The 25,523-nt window shown below is 34.6% G+C and overlaps 1 protein-coding gene across 1 annotated transcript; it reads right to left on the bottom strand.

The window, feature by feature from the left end:
* Positions 1 to 972: 972 nt before the first annotated feature.
* Positions 973 to 22,509, bottom strand: LOC127873570 (RNA polymerase II-associated factor 1 homolog). Its single transcript, XM_052417442.1, has 13 exons — positions 22,354 to 22,509; positions 15,391 to 15,483; positions 14,897 to 15,018; positions 14,218 to 14,284; positions 12,276 to 12,377; positions 11,588 to 11,693; positions 10,839 to 10,907; positions 8,570 to 8,673; positions 7,439 to 7,555; positions 5,769 to 5,894; positions 5,155 to 5,257; positions 4,029 to 4,116; positions 973 to 1,625 (listed from the first exon to the last, which is right to left on the bottom strand). Exons 1-13 carry the CDS (start codon positions 22,413 to 22,415, stop codon positions 1,123 to 1,125), a joined length of 1,662 nt encoding a protein of 553 aa, XP_052273402.1. The 5' UTR covers positions 22,416 to 22,509; the 3' UTR covers positions 973 to 1,122.
* Between the last annotated feature and the right edge of the window lie 3,014 nt (positions 22,510 to 25,523).

Raw genomic sequence — 25,523 nt, 5'->3', positions numbered from 1 at the left:
GACATAACAAGAGCTGTCAGAGGACAGCGCGCTTGACTATTCGAGTGCTTGACAATATAACATAAGCCATCATGGGGAAATTGTTCATATTCAATTATTTATTAGACAATCTTTCAAAAATAAAAAAAGGAAAAAAAAATGTTTTTTTTTTGGGGGGGGGGGGTTAAGAGGGGGTATAATGTAGGGTGTGGTCATTTATTAGACGATCTTTCAAAAATAAAAAAAGGAAAAAAAATTTGGAGGGGGTAGGGGGGGTAGGGGGGGTGAGAGGGGGGTATAATGTGGGGTGGGGTAATTTATTAGATGTTAAAAAAAAATCAGGGGGGGGAGGTTGGGAAGGGGGATTCTGGGTAGGAGCGTGGGGTATTGTTTGGGTGGAATCCATTGTGGTATTCAGGTAAGTGTTGTTTTGTCAAGTAATAATAAAATGTGATCATAAATAAAGAAGTCATGGCAAATTAAGCAAAATGTTCAATAATCTAAGTGTAAAAGGGGCCATAATTATGTCCAAATGCTTGATACAGTGGTCTGCTCTTGTTTATAGGTTGGGGGTCATGTTGTTAAACAAGTATGCAACATATAAAAGCAATATGTCAAAGGATATAGGAATTGTTTGGGGTGGTACGCAAACTTTAACATAGATTTATTAATAATATGCATATTCTAAGTATAAAAGGGGCAATAATTATGACAAAATGCTTGATAGAGTTGTCTGCTCTTGTTTATAGGTTGGGGTGATGTTGGTAAACAAGTATGCAAAATATGAAAGCAATATGTCAAGGGGCAATGAAAATAATTGTGGTAGTACGAAAACTTTAACATTTGCACACTAACGCTAATGGAAACGGAACAGAAACGCCGACGCTGGGGTGAGTAGGATAGCTCCACTATATATTTCATATATAATAGTCGAGCTAAAAACTCTGAATTTATATGACTGTTCTTAACCCTGTATGAAATCAAACAATCAGACACAGTGCCGAGTTTTTATCAGACCAAATATGAATATGACTCCTAACAGAATCATCACCATGAACGCTTGTGCCTGTACGACAACACAAACGAATTGAACATAATCGTTTCATAAGTATATACAATGTAGGTAGCAGAGAATGAGTATCCTCAATTACTGTCAGAGTCACTATCAGAACCAAAGATTTCTTCCTCGTCCTTCTTTCCTCTGTCTGCCTCACTCTCGCTACCACTGCGGCTTGCGCTGCGTGACCTTGACCTACTTGCCGATCGGCTGCGGCTTCCGCTACGACTGCGCGATCTCGACCGCGACGGTGACCTCGAGCCACTTCTGCTTCTACTTTTGCTTCTGCTAGCACTTCTAGAACCACTTTTAGATCTGCTTCGAGACCGGCTGGGACTACGACTTCCACTTTTTGACCTTGACCTACTTCGAGATGGTGACTTCGAACCCGAGCGCGACCTACTTCTACTTCCACTCTTACTTCTGGATCGAGATCTGGATCCGCTCGGGCTTCTACTTCCGCTACGGGAACGAGATCGCGACCTTGACCCACTGCCGCTTCGGGACCTCGATCTTGACCTTGAACTTGACCTTGAACGTGATCTTGACCTGCGACCATCCTCGCTTTTGGGACTTTGAAACTCATCATCTGAAGAAAAAAAATACAAGTCATAGTATGATGAGACCACTACACGATCATATATAGGTTGCCAATAGTTACTTTACACTGACCTTAAATCCACGAATATATTTAAGTTCTGATATTATCGGTACATAAGTATTCATACTATAATTATGTTAAATTGAACCAAGAACAAACAAGTTATGTTTTCATTTGTCCTGTGAAACACTTGCATGAACAAAACTGAGTTTAAAGTAACATGAATACTCAAAATCAACGAATATTTTGCAAAATATTTCATAAAATAAAGTTAACCCATAATAAGAGTGCCGAACTGTCACAAGATACGCCCGTTCGAAGGTTTTGGACACCATGCTCAATGCTTGAAATGCACTAAGACACCTCGAGACCTAGTTATTGACCTGGCATGACCCATATTAGAACTTGACCCAGATATCATTTAGACGTAACATCTGACTAAATTCAGTGAAGATCAGATGAAAACTACTTCAATAAGAGAGCGGACACCATGCTATATGCTTGAAATGCACTTAGTGACATCGTGACCTCGTTTTTGACCCGGCATGACCCATATTTGAACTTGACCTACATATCATCTAGACACAAATTCTGACCAAATTAGGTGAAGATCGGATGAAAACTACTTCAATTAGAGAGCGGACACCATGTTAAATGCTTGAAATGCACTAAGTGACCTCATGACCTCGTTTTTGACCCTGCATGACCCATATTTGAACCTGACCTACATATCATCTAGACACAATTTCTGACCAAATAAGGTGAAGATCGGATGAAAACTACTTCAATTAGAGAGCGGTCACCATGCTAAATGCTTGAAATGCACTAAGTGACCTCATGAGCTTGTTTTTGACCCTGCATGACCCATATTTGAACTTGACCTACATATCATGTAGAGACAACTTCTGACCAAATTAGGTGAAGATCGGATGAAAACTACTTCAATTAGAGAGCGGACACCATGCTAAATGCTTGAAATGAACTAAGTAACCTCGTGACCTCGTTTTTGACCAGGCATGACCCATATTTGAACTTGACCTACATATCATCTAGACACAACTTCTGACCAAGTTTGGTGAAGATCGGGTGAAAACTACTTCAATTAGAGAGCGGACACCATGCTTAATTCTTGAAATGCACTATGTGACCCTGTGACCTAGTTTTTGACCCAGCATGACCCATATTCGAACTCGACCTAGATATTGTCTAGACACAACTTCTGACCAAGTTTGGTGAAGATCGGATGAAAACTATTTGAATTAGAGAGCAGACACTGCTGTGGACGCCGCCCGCCGCCTGCCAAGGGTGAAACTATAATACGTCCCGTTTTTAAAAACGGGAGTATAAAAATTAAAGTTCCTTATGGCAATAGCCAACATTTCAACGCTAGATGTGGTACGGTAACTTAGATTTATAGAGATACAAATGTTCTTTTTATTTTTTTGTGGGACAATATATTCCATGGAAATTTCCCGCCACGATATCCGAAAATTTACGAGCAAATGCAGGACTCGCTTCAGGCAGAGTCGGAAGAACGACATATTCATGAGAACAATGTCGTGCTTAAGAAGCTGCACGGAGCCAATCTCGCATTTGCTCATAAAGGTTCTTATATCGTAGCCGGAAATTCACATGGAATATATTGTGACACAAATTGTTACCAGACCACATACAGCGTGAAAATTTTGGCTATTGCTATAAGGAACATTGATTTTTATGTATTAACTTTATTTTTAGAAATATGGTACAAAATATTTGTTGATTTTGAGTGTTTATGGTTTTTTAACCATTGACTGTCAGGTACAATTTAAGGCTGACATGTATTCTAATAGAGTTCACAAAGTATAGGAGTAAAGTTCACCTGCGAGAAACAATACTAAATTATTATTTTTAAAACAATGTGTTTGTGAAACACTATGTCCCCATATATATGAGCTTTGACCTTGAAGGATGACCTTGACCTTTCACCGCTCAAAATGTGCAGCTCCATGAGATACACATGCTTGCCAAATATCAAGTTGCTAGCTTCAATATTGCAAAAGTGTACATTAAATGAGCGATTTTGACTCATATATTTGACCTTTGACCTTGAAGGAAGACCTTGACCTTTCACCACTCAAAATGTTCAGCTCCATGAGATACACATGCATGTCAAATATGAAGTTGCTTTCTTCAATATTGCAAAGTTATGGCAAATGTTAAAGTTGGGGCAAACAAACAAACCAACAAACAAACCAACAGACAGGGCAAAAACAATATGTCCCCCACTATAGTGGTGGGGGACATAAAAATCTTATGCAAATAACACACATGTATAACGCTTGCAAGATACCATTGTATCATTAGATCATAACACATGAAAAAACTTGTACAAGTGTTCTGAATACAAACCATTATTAGTGTTCTTGATGAATTCTTCCTCCTCCTCCTCCTCTTCCTCCTCCTCTTGTGCTGGTTCCAGCATGGTCATGCGAACATCCTGTAATATACACTCTGTTAATGCACAAGTATAGTGTGCAACAAAGGGAAAAAACTATTTTGCTTCCTGTAAGAAAGGGATATTCCGTAAGTAATCTCACATGTAAATTAATGCAAATAACTATGACCAATAGAAAACACCCCACAAAGGTGTGTTCCTTAATACGAAAAACTCTTAAATACTTTAATTTATTGACCAACAAACACAGACACATATTACTTTCTGAATGCAATAAGATATAAGACGCACAAATATTCTAAAAAATCTGAATTTCTTTTCCAGCCATTGATTTGGCCATACAGAAGAGCAAGCATGATGTTTAGATAACCAGTTAGTTAGAACAGAGATTATATAAACATTTAAATATTCATCATGCCTGAATTACCATTTTATAAGGTTATCTTAACATTTAAATACTCAGCATTGTGTTTAAATTACATGTTTGTTTTGATAGAAGGTTATCTAAACATTTAAATATTAATAATGGATAATAAATTACAAGATTTCAAGAAATACATTTATCCTAAAATATAAATAAAAAAATGTATGCATCATCGTGTTTACATTACCAGTTAATTAGGACAGAGAACACTCAAAAATGTACCATCTTGTTTTATTTACCAGTTTATTAGGACATTTTTTTTTAAATATTAATTAAATATTAATTATCATGTTTGGATTATCAGTTTATTATGACAGAAGGTTAACTTACCATTTAAATATTCATCACAGTTGTTGAAATACTGGTATATTTCTACAGAAGTTTCTCTTAATATTGAAATATTCATGATCTTGTTTAAATTATCGATTTGTTATTACAGAAGCTTATCTTTACGTTTAAATATTTAAAATCGTGTTTGAATTACTAGTTTGTTAATACAGATGATTTTCTTTAAATGTATACATTCAGAATCTTGATTGAATAACCAGATTTTTTCAGCAGAAGTTGATCTTACCTTATCCAGCTAATTGTATCTAGCAAAACTATAAACTGCTCAGTATGCATGACTTTATGTCAATTATGAGTCTAAAGCTGACCTGAGCACGAGTCTCCCTGTCGTTGAGATCCCTGTGTTTGACCACCAGTCGAGACTTGGCCACAGCAATGCCTGCTGTTTTTCTACGCTTGCTCAGTCGCACCCTGGCAATAGAAACATACCATTTGACCCTTTCAGTGCGGGAACCGAATTTTGAAGGCCTTTGCAAACAGTTTGGATCCTGATGAGACGCCACAGAACGTGGCGTCTCATCAGAATCCAAACTGTTTGCTATTCTGATAGTATTCTTTGAAAAAAATTGAAGAAAATGCTAATTTTAGAAATTCAGCAGACGACATTTTAGCAGAAGACAAATTACCCAGCATGCAAAGGGTTAACTAAAGCAAAAAAAAATTCCTGGAAAATTCTTTTCACTTGTGTGAGCCTGGAAATCTGGTGAGTTAAGATTTATTGGAAACACTTAATACTCTTCCATAAGGCAACCTCCAGTGCAGAAAGACCTAATAAACTCAAGATAAACACCTGGCCTCAAATACCTTATAGAAGATTGGTTCAGTCTCCTGAAGATGCACCTGGTCTCGCTTTCAACCCTCTGAAAACATACCTGGTCTCACTTTCCTTATGGTAGATTATTTCATCACTTTGAAGCCATACCTGGTCTCGAGTTCATTGTAGTAGCAGCCATCCTCCCTGAACACTATGAAGTAGGTCTCCTCATAGCCACGTGTCAGCTTGTTCTTCACGTTCCAGTTGTACTCACGAGCCAGCATGTAGTCATACCTGCAGCGAACCAATACGTAGTCAGCCACCATCACATATAATTGTATAAGTTTATGGTTTGTAAGTGAGTGAGGTTGTGTCTGTTACTAAAGAGATTGTTGAGAAACTAGGTGGCATTAAGAAATCTAAATTTGAAGCTAAAATGTACATTTAAAAAAATAATAACCTCAGAAATTAAGAAATTATGCATTATTTTGAAGTATTTTCAGATATTTGAAAACAAATTTGAGATGTCAGTTGCCTATTAAGGATTGTAGTAGATAATGCGGAATTAAAGTAGAGAATTAGATATTATTTTTGGTACAAATAAGAAGATTTAATTAGCCAATCAGATATTTTAGTTGGCATTAAGAGATATAAGTAGCCAATTAGAGATTTTAGCAGCCATTTCAGCTATTTTTGTGGCCATTTAGAGATATTAGTACAAGATCAGAGATTTTAGTAGCCAATAAGAAATTTAAGAAGCCAATTAGAAGTTTTAGTAGCCAATTATATATTTTGGTAGCCAATAAAACTTTGTAGTAGCCCATTAGATATTTTTGTAGCCAATAACGGATTTTAGTAGCAAATCCGACATTTACAAGCATTTGGCTTTTTGGCTACTGCATAACTACCATAGAATAAGAAAAAAAAACTATTTACTTACTATGGGGTTTAGTGTCTAACAAACAATTATTTTAAAGGGGCCTTTTCACAGATTTTGGCATTTTTTAACTTATTCATTAAATGCTTTATATCGATAAATGTAAACATTGGATCGTAAAAGCTCCAGTAAAAAATCAAGAATAAAATTAAAAAAAGGAAAAGAACATTGCCCGGACCAGGTTTCGAACCAGTGACCCCAGGAGTCCTGCCAGAGTCCTGAAGTAAAAACGCTTTAGCCTACTGAGCTATTCCGCCGAGTACATATATTTCAGGTATTTTATACCTTATATAAGCAATCTTCGTAGTTTCACAAAATTTAACGACAAAAACAGAACTCTCCAAATTATTCAATCGTTTCGCGTTGCAACGCTTTATAATTTTTAGGTTTTAAAATCGTCAAAAGATGCATATAATGGCTATATTAGACCATGGTAAATGTTCAGTATTACTGTATCCTCACAAATATCATAACTAAAACGAAAATTTGCGAATCTGAAACAACTTTTTTCAATTTTGTCAATTTACCAAAGCGTGAAAAGATCCCTTTAACAAGAGCACCGCATAACGAGTGCCACGCTCGGCTGCGGGTGCATTGTGAATAAATTAAATTTTGTCAGAAATTTTTTTTTTTTTTTTTTTTTAGAGGTCAGTGACCTTGACCTTTGAGCTAGTGACTCAAAAATGGGCGTGGCATGTAGAACTCATCAAGGTGCAGCTATATATGAAGTTTCAAAGTTGTAGGTTGAAGCACTTTGATTTTAGAGTCAATGTTCAAAACCTTTACAAAATGTTAAGGTTTTAGCACGACGCGGACGGCGGACACGAAATGACACGACGAGCTGGCTATGACAATACCTCGGGTTTTCTCCGAAAACAGCCGAGCTAATAAAATGACATACTCCTCGTCTGCCACATAGTCTTCGTGCTCCTCTTCGTCTCTTTTCCTCTTGCCCAAGGTCTCCGTAGATGGCAGAAAGTAGGCCACAAACTGCTCACCACTCTCATCCACTGCACCACTGTAACATTAACATAAATTGTAACGGTATTATGGTACTTAAATGTCACCCACCGCACTGCTGTATAATGAACATCAATGGACACGATATAATGGTACTTAAATCTTATACATCCCGCCGCTTAAACATGACTTATCACATCAGTGGTAATGGTATTATGGTACTTAAATGTCACCCACCGCACTGCTGTATAATGAACATCCATGGACACGATATAATGGTACTTAAATCTTATACATCGCGCCGCTTACACATGACTAACCACATCAATGGTAATGGTATTATGGTACTTAAATCACATCCACCGCACCGCTGTATAATGAACATAAATTGTGATGGTATAATGGTACTCGAATCTCATCCATCACACTGCTTTAACATGACATCAATTGTAACAGTATTACGATACTTAGATGTCTATCATATGTCAAGCAGCTCATTCACTGAACTGCAGTAACATGAAAATCAATGGACTAGAATGATATGTTCATGTCCATCGAAAGTCAAACAGTTGAAACACATGTGTCATTTTTCACAGGATTCATCTGCAGCTCTATAATATAGTAGGGAAGTACAAGGTCTTACTAGCACATTTATTTTGACATCCATATTTAAATAATGTTCGACCTTTCTTTTTTGACAACCTTTTTTGACTATGTGCCTTAATTTGACATCAAAATATGATACTAACAACTGAATCTATCCATGTGGTTCTTGTATTTAACATAACATCTCATTGTAGAAATAAACAAATATTTGTACAATTGTTCAAAGTTATTCATATTACTTAAATTCATGTGGGCACGGGCAAGCCCTTTACTTAGACATTAGACCATAAATTATGACCTTCAGCTTTTTTCGAATTTGTTCTTCTGCCCATATATTCTTATCACCACCCCAAAAAATGCTAGGCCTATTTCCCAAATCAAGAAAAAAACAACGCATAACAGCCAAATAACAGGCTTACAAACCAAAGGTAAAAATAATAACCTTTTTTAAAAGGCAATTATTTACCGAATCATAGCCTGCGACATTTCCTCCATAAGAGCCGGACCAGTACGGCCTTTGGGTGCTGGGTCAGAATCAAAGATCACCTGAGCAAATGGGTGTTTCCAGAGCTGTAAATATAAAATGCAGGAGGAATATGAAACGAAAGTTATTATAATAATCTTCAAGTGATGAATACTCACAAAGGCAATTAACCCTTTGCATGATGGGAAATTTGTCGTCTGCAAAAATGTTGCCTGCTGAATTTCTAAAATTAGCATTTTCTTTGATTTTAGAATACTATCAGAATAGCAAACAGTTTGGATCCTGATGAGACGCCACGTACTGTGGCGTCTCATCTGGATCCAAACTGTTTGCAAAGGCCTTCAAAATGCGGTTCCAGCACTGAAAGAGTTAAAGTGCCATAATGACATAAAAAAATATATCTTGTTTATAACTTATTAAATACTTTGACCAAATCGAAGTTGCAACAGGGGCATTAAATTAAAATAAAAAAAACGTAGTCAAATGCAAGCTTTATCTTCCTCATATATTTATAAATACACATTCTTACGACACATTTTTGGTCAGAATTTGCTTTCAAATATTGAAGTGCTGGATTATTCAGAATTATGAGGTCATGTACTCAGTATACAACAAGTCATGTGTACGTATTAATTATTGTAAATTGATTGAGAATCGATTTCGATGGTCTGGGGTAGAGAAATGTGGACTGGTTTCACTTTAAACATTACTGTGTTAAAAAAAATGGTTGCCTTCAGACATTTGGCTACTTGAATTTTGAATATTAATATGTTGAACGCAGGTACTTCGACTGTGAATATTCATAAAAATCCTAAGTGACATATCGAGCTATGTATTTTATTTGAACTTCAAGCATAACATTAACAAAGTCTGCATTTTTTATCATACACATGCTTACGCTAGCAGTGGACAATGACTGTTGCATGGAAAAAAACAACATTTTATCACTTTTCTTAGCATTTTAGGGCAATACCTATGTATGAAATCATTAGATTAAATAAGAAAAATTAAGAAAAATAATTCCCCCAGTAATGCTTTTGTCGATGAAAATTCTTCCCAATTTGAAAGATTTCGCGACTCGAAAAAATCCAATTTTGCTAGGTACCTATTCCCCAAAAAGACAGAAAAAGATCTGCAATACAGCTGGGATTAAATAACTTGCATGTTGTCATATTTTAGCTCTTTAATTAGGTTCAATATATCAAGAGGCATTTTATAACAATCCTCAAACAAGAGTAGACATGTGTTCATAGGTAGTGTTTTTCCCTAGAAGGGCATACAGTCATGGCGTTGTATATTCAAAAACGGCATTTCAATGTGAGGTTTATGCAAAAAGCAGTTTGGGGAAAAGCATCATCACATATAAACAGACACATTAAAGTGGTATTTATGTATTTAAATTATTTTTATTAATATTAATATGTACCTTTTTTAACCCATTTATGCCTAGCGTCCTGAAAAAAGGACATTGCAAACAGCGTAGACCCAGATGAGACGCCGCATGATGCGGCGTCTCATCTGGGTCTGCGCTGTTTGCTAAAAGGATTTTTAGTAATAAATATTCTAAATATAGAAATAAGTATACTAAACATACCTAATTTTCGAAATAAATTGATCCAATTTAGAAGGATGGGAGAGTCCACTAGGCATAAATGGGTTAATATCTTCAATATAAGTTCCACACTAGGGCGCAGATGCCCTTACATTCCACATGAGTCTCATAACTATGCTTGTGTTAAGAAAGCTGCTTTATGGCCACATTGCACCTCTTAGTTTTACCTTGATCTTTATGGTAGGAATATGGGTAACACACAAGACATATCTTGTAATGATGGTTAAGATTTGTGCAAATTGACTTAAAAATCTATCCGTATAAAGCAAAATGAAATTTATAAGGTGTGTTACACACAACACCCTCTCTCCTGATAGTTGTCCGGTTATTTAAAAATCCATCAATATATGAGTCGTGTTCTGAGAAAACTGGGCTCAATGCATATGCGTAAAGTGTCGTCCCAGATTAGCCTGTGCAGTCCACACAGGCTAATCTGGGACAACACTTTACGCCTAAACTTGATTTTCGGTAAGGAGGGACTTCCTTGAAACTAAAAATACCATAAAAGCGTTAAGTGTCGTCCCTGATTAGCCTGTGAGGACTGCACAGGCTAATCTAGGACGACATTTTCACATGCATTATGACCAGTTTTCTCAGAACCCGACTCATATATAATTTCAATACAAAATGTTCACTAACCATAAAGTCTGGATAAACTGGCAACACTTCCAACGGTTCGACACCAGGTTTGCTGTAGTGTTTGGTGATCTAAGAAATACAGTTATTACAAATTATCCTACATACAGTGAATGAATCAATCCCATAAACAAAAGGGGACAGTTATACCACTGGTTGAAAATGGCTCAATTTCTGATGAATGCCAACACTTGATCCTGCTTATAAAATGTCAGAAATATTCCTTTCTTAAGTCTGTGGGTACAACTCATACAGAGTTGTCAAATATTTATACTTCAACAAGAAAATATTAATAGACTTGAATAATATAATATCAAGAAAAATATTTCTAATAAATTTTCTTGGATAACAGACAGTTACATATACAAAATTGAGAAGAAAATATGAAGTAACCGATAACAAACATTTTAAATTCAACAAAATTACATTTGCAAAATACTGAATTTATTCTTTGGCCAAAAAGGAAATCATGTGCAATATAGCCTCACCTCTTCTTTGGCCAAAAAGGAAATCATGTGCAATATAGCCTCACCTCTTCTTTGGCCAAAAAGGAAATCACGTGCAATATAGCCTCACCTCTTCTTTGGCCAAAAAGGAAATCATGTGCAATATAGCCTCACCTCTTCTTTGGCGAAAAAGGAAATCATGTGCAATATAGCCTCATATCTTCTTTGGCCAAAAAGGAAATCACGTGCAATATAGCCTCACCTCTTCTTTGGCCAAAAAGGAAATCACATGCAATACAGCCTCACCTCTTCTTTGGCCTTTGCAAATGTTTTCTCAATAGCAGTAATCTGACTCTCTCTGTCCTTGTAAAAGTTTTCTTCTGTTATTGCCTTCTTGATGTTAAATCCCACCCTAAGTAAGAATGCAGCAAACGTAAGAGCACAGAACAATACAAAATTAGTACAGGACTTACAGTCAATGCATAGTCATTTTACATTAAAATATTGAGGTCTTGAAAGGGGGTAAAAGCTGATCATTCCTATTGTTTTGATTGTTCCTAAATGGAACTGCTTTTAATCACATAATTTATAACTAAAAAATGTATACTGTAGAAGTTGTCAACAATTTGTGTGGTATACTGCTATATTTCAAATCTAAAAGATGTCAATAAGAGATGAAATATAAAACACTCTGACGTACAATTTTAGGCTAAAATCCAATTAAGTCCAATTGTTCTTTACACAAAGGATAACAATATAAATTATCATTTTCATAAAAAAATTACACTTTCACAACAATAAAAATTCTGGGTTTATTTTTGCATTTTTCAACCGATTTTTTTGCATATGTATATGCACCTTGTACTAAGTACAGTACAATACATGCGTTATTTCTGAGGAACCCTTAAGTCAAGGTTTTCCCATGTCTAAATAGACTGAAACTTAAGCCACAAATCAAGCAAAATTAAATAGGATTTATAAACCAAGACCTTACTTAGTCTCAGACTTGTCAGCCTTCTGTATGAACCTGTTGTACTCAGTGGAGATGTACTCGGTCTTCCGCAGCCAGGACACATTCATCATCTTGTGACGGGACCTAACAGTGTCAAACATCATCATGATCATTTGAAAAGCTGTACGAGAAAATAAAACAAGTAATGTATGTACATTTTGGGCATTTTTACGTCGGTGAAAACAAAATTGTGCCGTTCTTTGTAAAAAAAGGGTTCAACCCTTTGCATGCTGGGAAATTTATCGTCTGCTAAAATGACGGCTGCTGAATTTCTACAATTAGCATTTCTTCGAATTTTAAAAAATAAAAATACTATCAGAATAGCAAACAGTTTAGATCCAGATGAGACGCCTCGTTCTGTGGCGTCTCATCTGGATCCAAACTGTTTGCAAAGGCCTTCAAAATTCGGTTCCCGCACTGAAAGAGTTAATTCATGTGAATACATTTTTGTACCAGATTACCTTGTGCAGTCCACACCGGCTAATCAGGGACGACACTTTTGGCTTAAATGGTATTTTCGTTTACAGAAAGTCTCTTCTTAGCAAAAATACAGTTAAGGCAGAAAGTGGCGTCCTGATGAGCCTGTGCAGACTGGCCCTTTTCACCGAGCACGGCTAAATTGTATTAAATCCCTTTATTAGAGAAACAATTACCCTTATCAAATAGCTGTTATAACATTGGCACTGAGTCACATCTTTTTTCACATTTTAAGTGTAACATAACAGAAGAAGGCAGATAAATATGTGAGTCTTGTTCTGAGAAAATTGGGCAAAATGCATGTGCGTAAAGTGTCGTCCCAGATTAGCCTGTGAAGACTTCACAGGCTAATCAGGGACAACACTTTCCGCCTAAACTTGATTTTTGGTAAGGAGGGACTTCCTTGAAACTAAAAATACCATTAAAGCGGAAAGTGTTGTCCCTGATTAGCCTAAGCGAACTTCACAGGCTAATCTGGGACGACACTTTACGCACATGCATTATGCCCAGTTTTATCAGAACAAGACTCATATGAGTCTCGCTTTGGGGAACAAGGCTTAACCCGTAACCACTAAGATACGTATTTTGACGCATTTGTAGTCCCTAAGAAAGTTATATTTAATTTAAGACCTTTCTTACAATATTCAAGATGTTAATGCTTCATTTCATACCCTTAGATACTGAAGAGCAGCAAACAGCATAAAACCTGAACAGACTGCGAGTAACTCGCAGGCTGTTCTGGTTCTATGCTGTTTGCACATAGCCATTTTAACATTGCTTCTGAGTGGGAAAGGCTTAATGCCTGAGGGTAAAGTGTCATCTAAGATCAGCATGTGCTGTCTGCACAGGTTAATCAGGAACAACACTCCTTTTTTAACCCTTATAGCGCTGGAACCCAATTTTGAAGGCCTTTGCAAACAGTTTGGATCCAGATGAGACGCCACAGAACGTGGCGTCTCATCAGGATCAAAACTGTTTGCTATTCTGAAAGTATTCTTTGATTTTTTTTTAAAGAAAATGCTAATTTTAGAAATTCAGCCGACAACATTTTAGCAGACGACAAATTTCCCAGCATGCAAAGGGTTCAGATATTTTGCATTGATAGGTGGTCTCTTCTATGTGAAAATCCCGTTCATGTGTAAAGTGTTGTGCGGCTTATCTGGGATGACACTTTACGCATATGCATTAACACTTTCAGTGCGGGAACCGAATTTTGAAGGCCTTTGCAAACAGTTTGGATCCAGATGAGACGCCACAGAACGTGGCGTCTCATCTGGATCCAAACTGTTTGCTATTCTGATAGTATTCTTTGAAAAAAATCGAAGAAAATGCTAATTTTAGAAATTCAGCAGACGACATTTTAACAGAAGACAAATTTCCCAGCATGCAAAGCATTAAGCTGGGTTTTCCCAGAGCGATGCTCAAATCTATGTTAATTCAATCCTACCTCTTCTGGTCTGCGTATGATGTTGACTCTTCATCAAGGAGCCTGTCATCTTCCAGGGCCAGCTCAGCTAGAATAAAATGCAAGACAACAATGTCTAGGCTAGCATAACTGATGATGATATTACTACATCTACTTAATATGCACATATGATAAATGTAAATGGTTCATATCAACCATCTTTTACCTTAATATTTATAGGTTATTAGATGTATAACTGTTCAATACGGAGATATATTTGGACGAGCACACAGTTTAAAGTCATATTGGACAAGCCGTTTGGGAAAGGAATAACTGACTCGGTGCATTTTTTCAAGTAGCTTTATTTTCCTAGTGGAGGAACCTAATTTTAGTAATATGAACACGTTTGAGTTTATGATAAAATACCATATTTTACCATTATTTATGTGTCTAAACAGTAATGTAATTATGATTTACGTTAAATTTAGTTACCAGCGCCAGATGTTAAATGTTTACAATATTTACTTAATTGCTTAGACAAAGCATGCGTTTATTATGATGTGTTTTGATGTTTCATACGCAAAATGCTCTTTCGGTGAACCATTCCCAATTTTAGCAGAAGCAAAATGATAACTTCTGTAATTTTCATCAAAACCATGTTTAAAATATGGCAAAATGCATCAATTAGGAAGAAAATTAATTAAAATCATCTGTGTCATACCCCCAGGGTTGATCTTGTAGGTGTCCGGGTTGATGAGGTCAATGGTGACCCCCAGGTCATGTTCAGTGAGAAGATCATACTTGAAGGAACGCTCCAGGGATGTGGGTTTGTACTGGATGAACCTGAAATAGACATCGGCTCAACAAACATGCTACATCTCAAGAATATGAACCTGTAATAGACATTAGCTCAACAAACATGCTACATCTCAAGCAATTTCCAAAACTGTCTAAGCTGAAATGTTAAATTGACCTCAAAATAATAATGATCACCAAAGGAAAAAACACAGATTAGTGAAACTAACCAGTAGCTTTAATTTACTGGTTTTTGATCACCTAACATCGAATTTTTTCAATGGTTTATTTAAATATTATGAAATTTAGATTATTTCCACACAACCGTTATTTCTAAAACTCATGTTAAATATAATTAAGATTACTTTCCACTTGACTGTAATTGCTATAACTCTTGTTATAAATGGGTTAAAGCCAAACCTTGTTGGGTCAAAAGGATAGGTGATGAACTTCGGGTCAAATGGAATATCAGGCAAAGTATTGTTGTACTTTACTGAACACACCAATTCAGATCTGAAATTAAAGTTCAAAACTATTTCATTGTCAAATTTTTAATTACTAAAATATAAGTATAAAAGCTAAAAATGTTTAGTTTGCAAGTATAGCCGAATCACTGGAAATCCTCTGAAACTGAAAGTTATTTTTGGTTTATTTTGAGTTTTGCCTTATTTAACAGTATTTTTTATACATCATAGTGGTCAGTAAACCTACTTACACAGCAACTGGATAAGCTGGTTAATCAGAACAGAACAAATATTGTATTCACTTAAGCATTTTACAGCTCATCGTGATCAATATAAAACATTGATTTCATACATGCATGAAAAAATAATTAGTAACAAAAGATGTGTTCGTCAGAAACACAATGCCCCCTACAGCGCCGCTTTGAAATAAAATTTCTATTTATCATTTGGCAGGTATATAAAACATCTCCCTTAAAAGCTTATTACTTCCCTTGAATTTTGTTTTTTGACCTTTGACATTCAAGGATGACCTTGACCTTTCACCACTCAAAATGTGCAGCTTCATGAGATACACATGCATGCCATATCAAGTTGCTATTTTAAATATTGCAAAAGTTATGGCTAATGTTAAAGTTTTCAGACAGACACACAGACTGACAGACAGTTCAACTACTATATGCCACCTTACTGCGAGAGGGGGGGGGGGTCTGTAGACAGTCAAAAATGACCAAGTCAGACGTCGCTGACTACCAAGGCCTGTGGTTTATCAAAGAGATCATAGCCACAGTTCATCATGTATCTATGGACATAAGTCCACAGGTAAGTTATGAAAACTACCAAATTACACAGGAAAGAAATGATAATTATAAATGATAAAATCATCACACAAAAAAACTTTGACAAATCAATCACTTAAGTTATAAATAAACAAAATACAAAATATGTACAGTAACTGTGAAAAGAACTTAAATTCTTGGTAAGGAAATATATAATTTCAGATTTATAATTATATAAATTACTTCCTTTGAAAATAATTGTCTCTAACAAATCTCTATTTTTAGAAGGAAATAATTATAAGCCACTACCGTGACTGTAGATTCACAGGTAACCTTGATGCCCAAAAGTATGATTGTGTGTTAGACTTGACCATAAAATGTCATTTTGATTATGCTTCAGTTGTATTATTTCATATTATTATATATACAATTTCAATATATCATTTGGCAGGTTTAGAAATTATCTCCCTTTTAAAGCTTATTACTTCCCTTGATTTTGTTTTTTGACTTTTGACCTTGAAGGATGACCTTGACCTTGAACTTCCACCACTCAAAATGTGCAGCTTCATGAGATACACATGCATGCCAAATATCAAGTTGCTATCTTCAATATTGCAAAAGTTATGGCCAACGTTAAAGTTTTCGGATGGATGGACAGACTGACTGACTGACGGACAGTTCAACTGCTACATGTATATGCCACCCTACAGGGCGCATAATAAAGATAATAATTAATTATGCATGAGAGTGTTGTGTGTTTATATTCACACTGAATTTAGTATTTAAACTAAATATTAACAAAAGTCAGTGGAAACAGGTGAAAAAATTCACAAATTGGTACCTTGATACCTTAATTTATGTCTAGGTCGTCTTTTAAGCGTGAGCTATCTTGACATCTCTTGAGAAAGTTTTACTTAATTGTCTCTTTTCTCAATAACTGAAGTAAGAACTTACTTAACGCTTTTTATAAGTTCCATTGAATAACTTGGTTTAAATTAATGTTTATTCCAGTTCTCCTAGTTCAATACACATCTACAGGCAGGTCGTCAGTTCCGAAAAATCGCCAGTTCCGCAACAAATTACAATTCATTCAACATTGAAAAAAAATCTTACCACTTATGATTGAACAAATTGTACAGCCATATACCTTAATATTTGATGATTTTTTTTCGCAACAAAGCGGAAGAAAATAGACAAATATAAACAATCTTAATTGTCGAAACACTCGCAGACATAATTTCGAATGGCGGCAAAATCCTGTCTGCGCGATCGGTCATCGGAAATTAGAATACATTTGCTTCTATAACAGATTGTCCACGGTAAGTGATCTTGGTATTGATTTAAATATAATTTATCAGGAAATAAAAAACAATAAGGTTTATACATTTTCAGTTAAACTGTGAATTTAGAGTCTTGCAAATAACTCACTGCCACAGGTGTCAAATCTGAAACAGACATGAAGTAAACCAGGGGTAATCTCAAACGAATTTCTTCCTGTCAAACATCGTTTAGTGATATTGTAAATTTTATTATTGGCCTTTACACATTGCCTGGGATGATATGCTATTATTTTTGATGCTTACTGCTTTTGAAAATAATGTAATTACATGTATATTTGGTCCCAACCAGCATTTTTTATATTGCATTATTAAATAGGAAACCTGCTGTTTCTTCTATGAAAGCACATGAGTAAAACTTACTAGAAGCAACAGGATATTCAAAAATTTATGTAACCATTTGTATATGAGCATCTTACTATTTAACACTTTATACTATTTGAAAATATAATTCAAATTTATCTTATATTACTTCATAATGCTTGAAGTTACATTGCAAGTTTTTTTTTAAACATACATGTATATAAATACATGTATCACACCCCATACAGGTTGATAAAAACATAATGTTTACCCGAGAATGGTTATGTTAACATAACCCAGTTTTATCAACCTGTATGGATGTGATATTTATTTTATTATACTGAACAAAGAAAACACAACAACTTAATAAGAGAAACACAATTGCTTGTTTATTCATTTACTAAGCACTCTGGCTCATACATTTCTGAATGCACGGACGTTTCAAAGGCAAGTTGCTGGTATAAACTCATTTAATAAAATCTGATTATAACAAGAGCTGTCAGAGGACAGCGCGCTTGCCTATTCAAGTGCTTGACAGTATAACGTAAGCCATCATGGGGAAATTGTTCATATTTAATAATTTATTAGACTATCTTTCAAAAATAACAAAAGAAAAAAAAATGGGGGGGTGGGGGGGGTAGTGGGGGTGAGAGGGGGTATTATGTGGGGTGTGGTAATTTATTAGATGATGTTTAAAAAAAAAAAAGATTAATTATCACTGTTCAATTAAATTTGGCAATCGGCAGAGATGTGTAATATTATCGCCATATAACTAATTATTTAATTATACTGTTTAATTTTTTTTTTTTTTTTTTTTTTTTTTAAGTTGTCTTAATGCTGGGCTAAGCCTTTAATTGTCAGTCAGCATTCCGCTGAAACATGACTGGCATGTGTGTGCCCCGACCCGGGATCGAACCCGGGACCTCTGGATTTCAACGCAAGCGCCTTATCCACTGAGCTACGGAGGCACACATGTTTAATTCAGATTGGTGAATATTCGGAAGAAACATCAAAAGTGGTCAGCTTAGAAATATTTATTGACGGGTATTGTCACGTTTTTGTTTTATTTGTTTATCTCTAGCAACAGGCCGCTATTTTGAAGGCAGACTGCGATATTAAATGTGTATTCAAATAATACAACATCTGCGCATAAATGACCCAATATTATCCGATTGCTCACTCTTTCTCATGTTTCATTCGACAACGTCATGTCATGTGAAAGCAAGTTCAATGTTGATTGGCCAGCTACCATGTGCACTTCAATAAAAATAAGGTCTGGTCAAGCGTTGTCTAATCGGGTACACACCTGGTTTTGTTAATTGTTCGAATTGCGAACACTTTCATTGAAACAAAGAGACAAATATAGAAAACCAGTCCGGATTAAAATGGCGGATGTTTTCAACGAAATTTTACAAGATTTTCGAATTTTCGCTATTTAGATTTTTCTTGAGCAAAATTCTCAATATTTTTGCAAATGGCGCAGATGGCTCAAATGGCGAAAGGACAGCACGAGCATTGCGAGCGTGTTATTATTGGAATAAATGCTCACTATTACAGGGCTCACGCTGTCATTTGCCATTTGCGAAAATATAGCGAATTTGGCTAAAAAAATATATAATTTGTGAATATGCTAAAATCTCGTTAAATTTCATTGAAAACATCTGCCATTTTAATCCGGATTGTTTTTTTTTACTATTTTTTTCTCTTTGTTTCCATGAACGTTTTGATGCGCATATGGTAGATGGCCAATCAACATTGAGTTTGCTATGGGGTAATTTTGTGTAATTCATGCACAGATAATGGAATACACAGTTTAAATTGTCGTCTGCCTGCTAAATAATGGCTGATGGCAAAAGTAGTATAAAAAATAAGCAAATGAAAATAAGCATAACACTCAATAAATTATTTTTAAGCTGATCACTTTACAACTTTCTACCGGCTATCGATCTGAATTAAAGGATGTCATCAGATAATTAAATAATTAGTTACATGTCGAAGATGTTACACCTTTCTGTTCTTGATTGAAATTATAATGTTATAGTCTAATTACTTTGTTGTTTTTTACTCACAAACTATGCTATTGTAAAGTAATATGTCAACCAAATAGTATATTAATTACGTATTTGCTAGGTTACTTGTTTTCATTTTCTGTAGTCAAACAATATGCACATTTTCATGTGCAAAATGCGTACAATTTTTTGGACTCTAGTTTTCGGATTAAGTATTTTTTGTCGATTATATTATATTTTCGATGTTCTTTATACAAAAAACAGACTTACAAATACACGTGCGGTGCAGAAAAATATTTAAACATTTCCTTTCCAAGGCAGAAGACTTGGAGCTTTATTTGATAATTACCTTTCAGTTTGGTATATGTCGAAGTTCAATTACAGAGAAAAAAATACTAAAAAATAAATAAAATCCCCACCTCCCTACCCACCCAAATTTACCTGGGTCGGGTTATGCCAAACAAACAATTTTGTAAGGATGGCCTTGTTGCTTGGAAACAGTATACTGTATATTGCATGACATATCAGCGATTTTTTTGTCCAATTGGGAAAAGTACCCGTACCGGTCCAATTGGGAAAAATTGAGTCGTGAAAACCCTCAAATTGGGAAAAATTGAGTCGTAAAACCCTCAAATTGGGAAATTGACGTATTTGATTTTATGCTAGTATAATACTTTAAAATTGATAACTAAGTGTTTTCAAGCTGTCAATATTATATTAACCTAGGTTCAAACCATAGAGCTGCACAGGGAAACTAACAAAATGTTGCATTTTCCAAAAAAAAAAAATATATTTTTTTTTTACCTTAAATTGGGAATTTTTTGACCAGGAATTGGGAAATTTGTAGTTTTTTCGTAATTGGGAAAGTGCCGTTTACCGGTACTTTATAAAAAAGGAAAAAAATCGCTGCATATGTATATTATATGCAGGTGCTCTTCAGTGTGTGATCTCATGTAGAGGTCCATTTAATTTTGTTTTGTTATTTTTAACCTTTTGCTTTCTTTATTGTTATGGTTTTTACAAAAATCTGTGATCAAAAGCTAGTCTGGATATATTGCTTTGAACGTTTAATAAACTATTTTGACAGTTCAATTTTATTTTGAGGCGATCCCTAGTCACAAAGTGCACCTGCTGCCACGTGATTCGCTATTGGATAATATTAACTGGAAATGGAGAAAGGTTTCGGTCAAGGAATGACATAAACACTCCTGTATATTTAGCAGAGCTCCAGATAAGGGTCGTATTTTCGTAATAACGAATTATTTTAACGTCCGTTACGTATTTATTTTAAAATCTTGTCGTACCATTAAGAATTACAAAATCAAGTTACGAATATTATTTTTACATCGGTTCGTATCGATTTTTAATTGAGTTCTTTTCGCGTATTAAAGATCTTTGCGGTGCTTATATAGAATGGTTATCAAGTTTGTTTAACAAAGCGCATTTTTCCAATAAAAGCGGCGTATACAGTCTATCTGTCAAAAAACAATGGCGGCGCCCTGAGAGCGTCCTAAAAAGCTGCAAAGCGCCAAAAAACACGCTTTTAACATATTGTACGCAAAGTGAGCCGAAGTTAAATGTTTAGAAAGACATTATAGAAAAAATATTATACGATGTTGTATGTTCAGTTTCCAACACAGTCGGAAAAGCTAAACAAAAACGCGACACGACGGGTCCAAACTTAATCACAAAAAAAAACATTGAACGAGTGGAAGGGACAAGTCCCGTGGCTAATCGTTGAAAAGATTGAAGGGGAGACCCGTTTAAATTGTGAAATATGTAAAAATTCATCTAAGGCATGCAATCTAAGCACAGTTTGGGCATATGAAGGTATTTGAAAAATAAAATTGTATAATACTGAAAAGACACTGTTGAACTCTTATAAATAAAGTTGCTAGTATGTTTATTTTGATTTTTTGCATGAAAATAACCATTATCATTTATTTTTAGGTCATTTATAAAAAATAAGTATTATTTTCCAAAACTAAGTAGTAATGTTAAGAATAAAATTTCAGAGTTAAGAATTACTTTTGAAAATCTGGTACTAATTTAAGAATTTCACAAAACCTTATCTGGAGCTCTGTTTAGAACCAAATTCAAAATCAAGGTAAGCGAAGCATACAGGTTACAATTATATGTAATACGCCCTATATCCGGAAATGGAAATCGATTGCCGTTTTAAAATATACATGGGCAGTTTCGATAGTGATTCGGAACTGACGACCTGACTGTATCTAAAGTGGTTCAAAGATTTTGCAGATATTCTATTTTTACTATGGCAAATAAAAACAATCAAATGAAATGTGTCTGCTATAGGAAATTGACAATAATTGTTTACACGTAGTGTATTCGGTCCAACACGTTATACCTTAGAACACAAGGAATACGTCTATTTCTTTGGACTAGCATAAGACTAAGACTAAGAGCAACTCGAGAGAAATAAGAAACATCGCGAAAACTTGTCACACTAAGGGAAAATACATTACATAGATACCTTTTATCTCCACCACGTTTTCTGTCACGATCTTTGTTTGATGTTTGTATTGTCGGCGGCATTTTGAATAAATCAGTTCATTGATTGCTGATAAATTGCTCCAAAATTGTGTGTTTAGATTGTAAACACCTCCGCCATTTCTAGTGCTTCGTACCCATTAATATCGTAACTTGTATTCTCGCACCATAGAATATTCGCTAATGAATTTAGAGAAAAATATTTGTTTGGATGTTCGTGTTCTTTGATAACGTTGTACTGTACTTATAGAGACACATTGCCACTCTTTATTATTCGTCCTCTTACTCCATATTGGACTATGAAAAAATAGAAGGTGTTATGATTGTTTGAGTTGCTCCTAATATACTTGATTCTAAAAGTTTGGAACTAAATTTGTGCATCTTATAACAAATGTCAGACAACGGTTTTTATGGCTTTATTAAATTTAATTTGATAATTGATTTTTTTACGCATATTTAATTGCTTTATAAACAAAATATTTGTTTAATATGAATGCGGAACAATTTTATAATTCATAATTCATTATTCTACGACTGTATGTGTACTTAGTCTTGTACGCATATGTTAAGGCAAGTCATTTGTTTCTACGGGTTATGGAGGTTTCGGTAAATGACAAGTTCGGTAAATTGATTTATATAGTAAAAGCCGTGGAGGTTTCGGTAAATTGATTTTATAGAGGAGGTATACCTACAACGAGGTGTTAATGACACCTATTATCGGCTTACAATAACATTAGGGGCATTTATTTGCAAACTGTGGATTAATTTTGATGTACATTAATTGAGTTGTTTGGCACTAATTAATTTATCTGTTTAAATGTACGGACTTGATTTTATCAAATTAAAGATGTTTGCAAAGTGTTATTATTAATGATCCAGGCTTGCAACCTATTGATATTCTAACCGATGGAGGTAAATTATATATTAAAAGTTTATCTTTAGGTCATGATCGTTTTGTATTTTATATATGTTTTTTAAACAATTAGTTGATAAAAACCTTAATTAAAGCGTATCAGTTAAAAAAAAATATAATAATGTGGCTCTTACAAGAGGTGGCCTCCACGTGGCAAGAGCTGGGCAACATATTCATTATGTTAGCAAACTACCTCATGTTTATATAATGGTTAAGTTTCGGTGGTTTAAAATACTAAGATCAAATATGTTTGTTTCTTATATAAATAAATTTCTTGCTCCTTTTTCCTACAATCAGGTCAGCACATAAGGTATTATTCTTAAAATAATCTAGATATGTATGTTTAGATCGTGAACATGCTTTAAAGGGATCTTTTCACGCTTTGGTAAATTGACAAAATTGAAAAAAGTTGTTTCAGATTCGCAAATTTTCGTGTTAGTTATGATATTTGTGAGGAAACAGTAATACTGAACATTAACCATGCTCTAATATAGCCATTATATGCATCTTTTGACGATTATAAAACCTAAAAATTATAAAGCGTTGCAACGCGAAACGATTGAATAATTTGGAGAGTTCTGTTTTTGTCGTTAAATTTTGTATAACTACGAAGATTGCTTATATAAGGTATAAAATACGTGACGCATGTATACTCGGCGGAATAGCTCAGTAGGCTAAAGCGTTTTTACTTCAGGACTCTGGCAGGACTCCAGGGGTTACTGGTTCGAAACCTGCTCCGGGCAATGTTCTTTTCCTTTTTTTAATTTTATTCTTGATTTTTTACTGGAGCTTTTACGATCCAATGTTTACATTTATCAATATAAAGCATTTAATACATAAGTTAAAAAATGCCAAAATCTGTGGAAAGGCCCCTTTAACACTGGTGGCCGAGTTTTTACATACACGACCAGTAACTTTCAAACTGTGAAATAAACAAACGTTTTCCTTCTTTAATCATGTTTACAAAAAATACTGGTGGTGACATCAAAGGATGTTTATTTGTGGTAAAAATAACATTATTATGTAATTGGGTAATTATAAAATTATAATGGTCATTGTCAAATAAGAAATGATCATCAGCCACATCAATGCCCTGGGACCATCCACAGCGGTCCACCACATGCTCGACGACGACGAGTCTTGAACGATGAACGACTGATATGGTTGAAATGTAACATTAAATTGAATTGTGTCGTACATGTATCTCATTTGTATTAGAAATGTAATTAAATTAAATCAGCATGCGGAAAATCTGAATGATAATAATGTGTCGTATTAATATTGTAGTGTGTCAAAAATGTATCTTATGTGATTACTCCCTCATTATTGTTTTAAATGACATGAAATATTCAAATATATATATTGTATCCATGTTTTACTTGTTGCTAAATAAAACGGATTACAAAGTAAATCAGTTATTATTTTTTATTGAACCGATTTGTTAGGCAAAAAATGATATCAGTTATTTTGGCCGTAAAACCCATTGTTCCAGTACAGTAGCCAGGTGCCTGTGTATTAAGTTGAGAAGATAATGATCATCACAGCAGCTTGCTATTACACAGTGTATTCATTCTGCTGGCGTTGTGTGAGATGTCATTTTTTATCAGTTTTCAATTATGTGTATCTCTTCGCTTAACTCAACGTTCAATGGCACGCGCACTTAACATAATTATAAAACATAACGCGTATCATTATATTACTTTTTATTAATTACGTACACGTATTAGATTTTATATATTGTTTTTTTTCTTGTGTTTTTCTCAACCAGAAAGAAATAATAAAACATATAAATAAATATAAAATTCAACATGAAATCATTTTTATTAAATCATATTTTACAAGAAACTTTTTAAAATAGCATTAAACTTACATTGATTCCGCCATAAATCATTACTTCTTATTACTATTATGTTATTTAAATAAAAGCACTAATTAAAAAAACAACAGTATTGCGTTATTTAAATCGTAAAATTAACCAAAAATTTCCTAACAGAATTCGTTTTTCAGAGGTAGCTCATTCATTTCCCTTGATTCTTTACCTTAGGCATAGCATTAATTACTCAACTCAAAATTAATCCACAGTTTGCAAATAAATGCCTCTAATGTTATTGTAAGCCGATAATAGGTGTCATTAACACCTCGTTGTAGGTATACCTCCTCTATAAAATCAATTTACCGAAACCTCCACGGCTTTTACTATATAAATCAATTTACCGAACTTGTCATTTACCGAAACCTCC

This window comes from Dreissena polymorpha, chromosome 3, assembly GCF_020536995.1.
Source record: "Dreissena polymorpha isolate Duluth1 chromosome 3, UMN_Dpol_1.0, whole genome shotgun sequence".
In the NCBI taxonomy this organism is placed as follows: Eukaryota; Metazoa; Mollusca; class Bivalvia; order Myida; family Dreissenidae; genus Dreissena; species Dreissena polymorpha.
Note: the sequence above shows the minus strand (reverse complement) of the source record. Positions and strands in the feature narration are given on the sequence as shown.

What these genes read in the sequence shown, in the direction of transcription:
- LOC127873570 (XM_052417442.1), bottom strand. Translation starts at nt 22,415, where the DNA reads ATGCCGCCGACAATACAAACATCAAACAAAGATCGTGACAGAAAACGT. An exon ending in CAGTTTATCCAGACTTTATG is followed by an intron (nt 8,674 to 10,838) that starts GTTAGTGAACAT and finishes TTATATTTACAG; the next exon opens with CTCTGGAAACACCCATTTGC. An exon ending in GACTATGTGGCAGACGAGGA is followed by an intron (nt 5,895 to 7,438) that starts GTATGTCATTTT and finishes GGTTCGCTGCAG; the next exon opens with GTATGACTACATGCTGGCTC.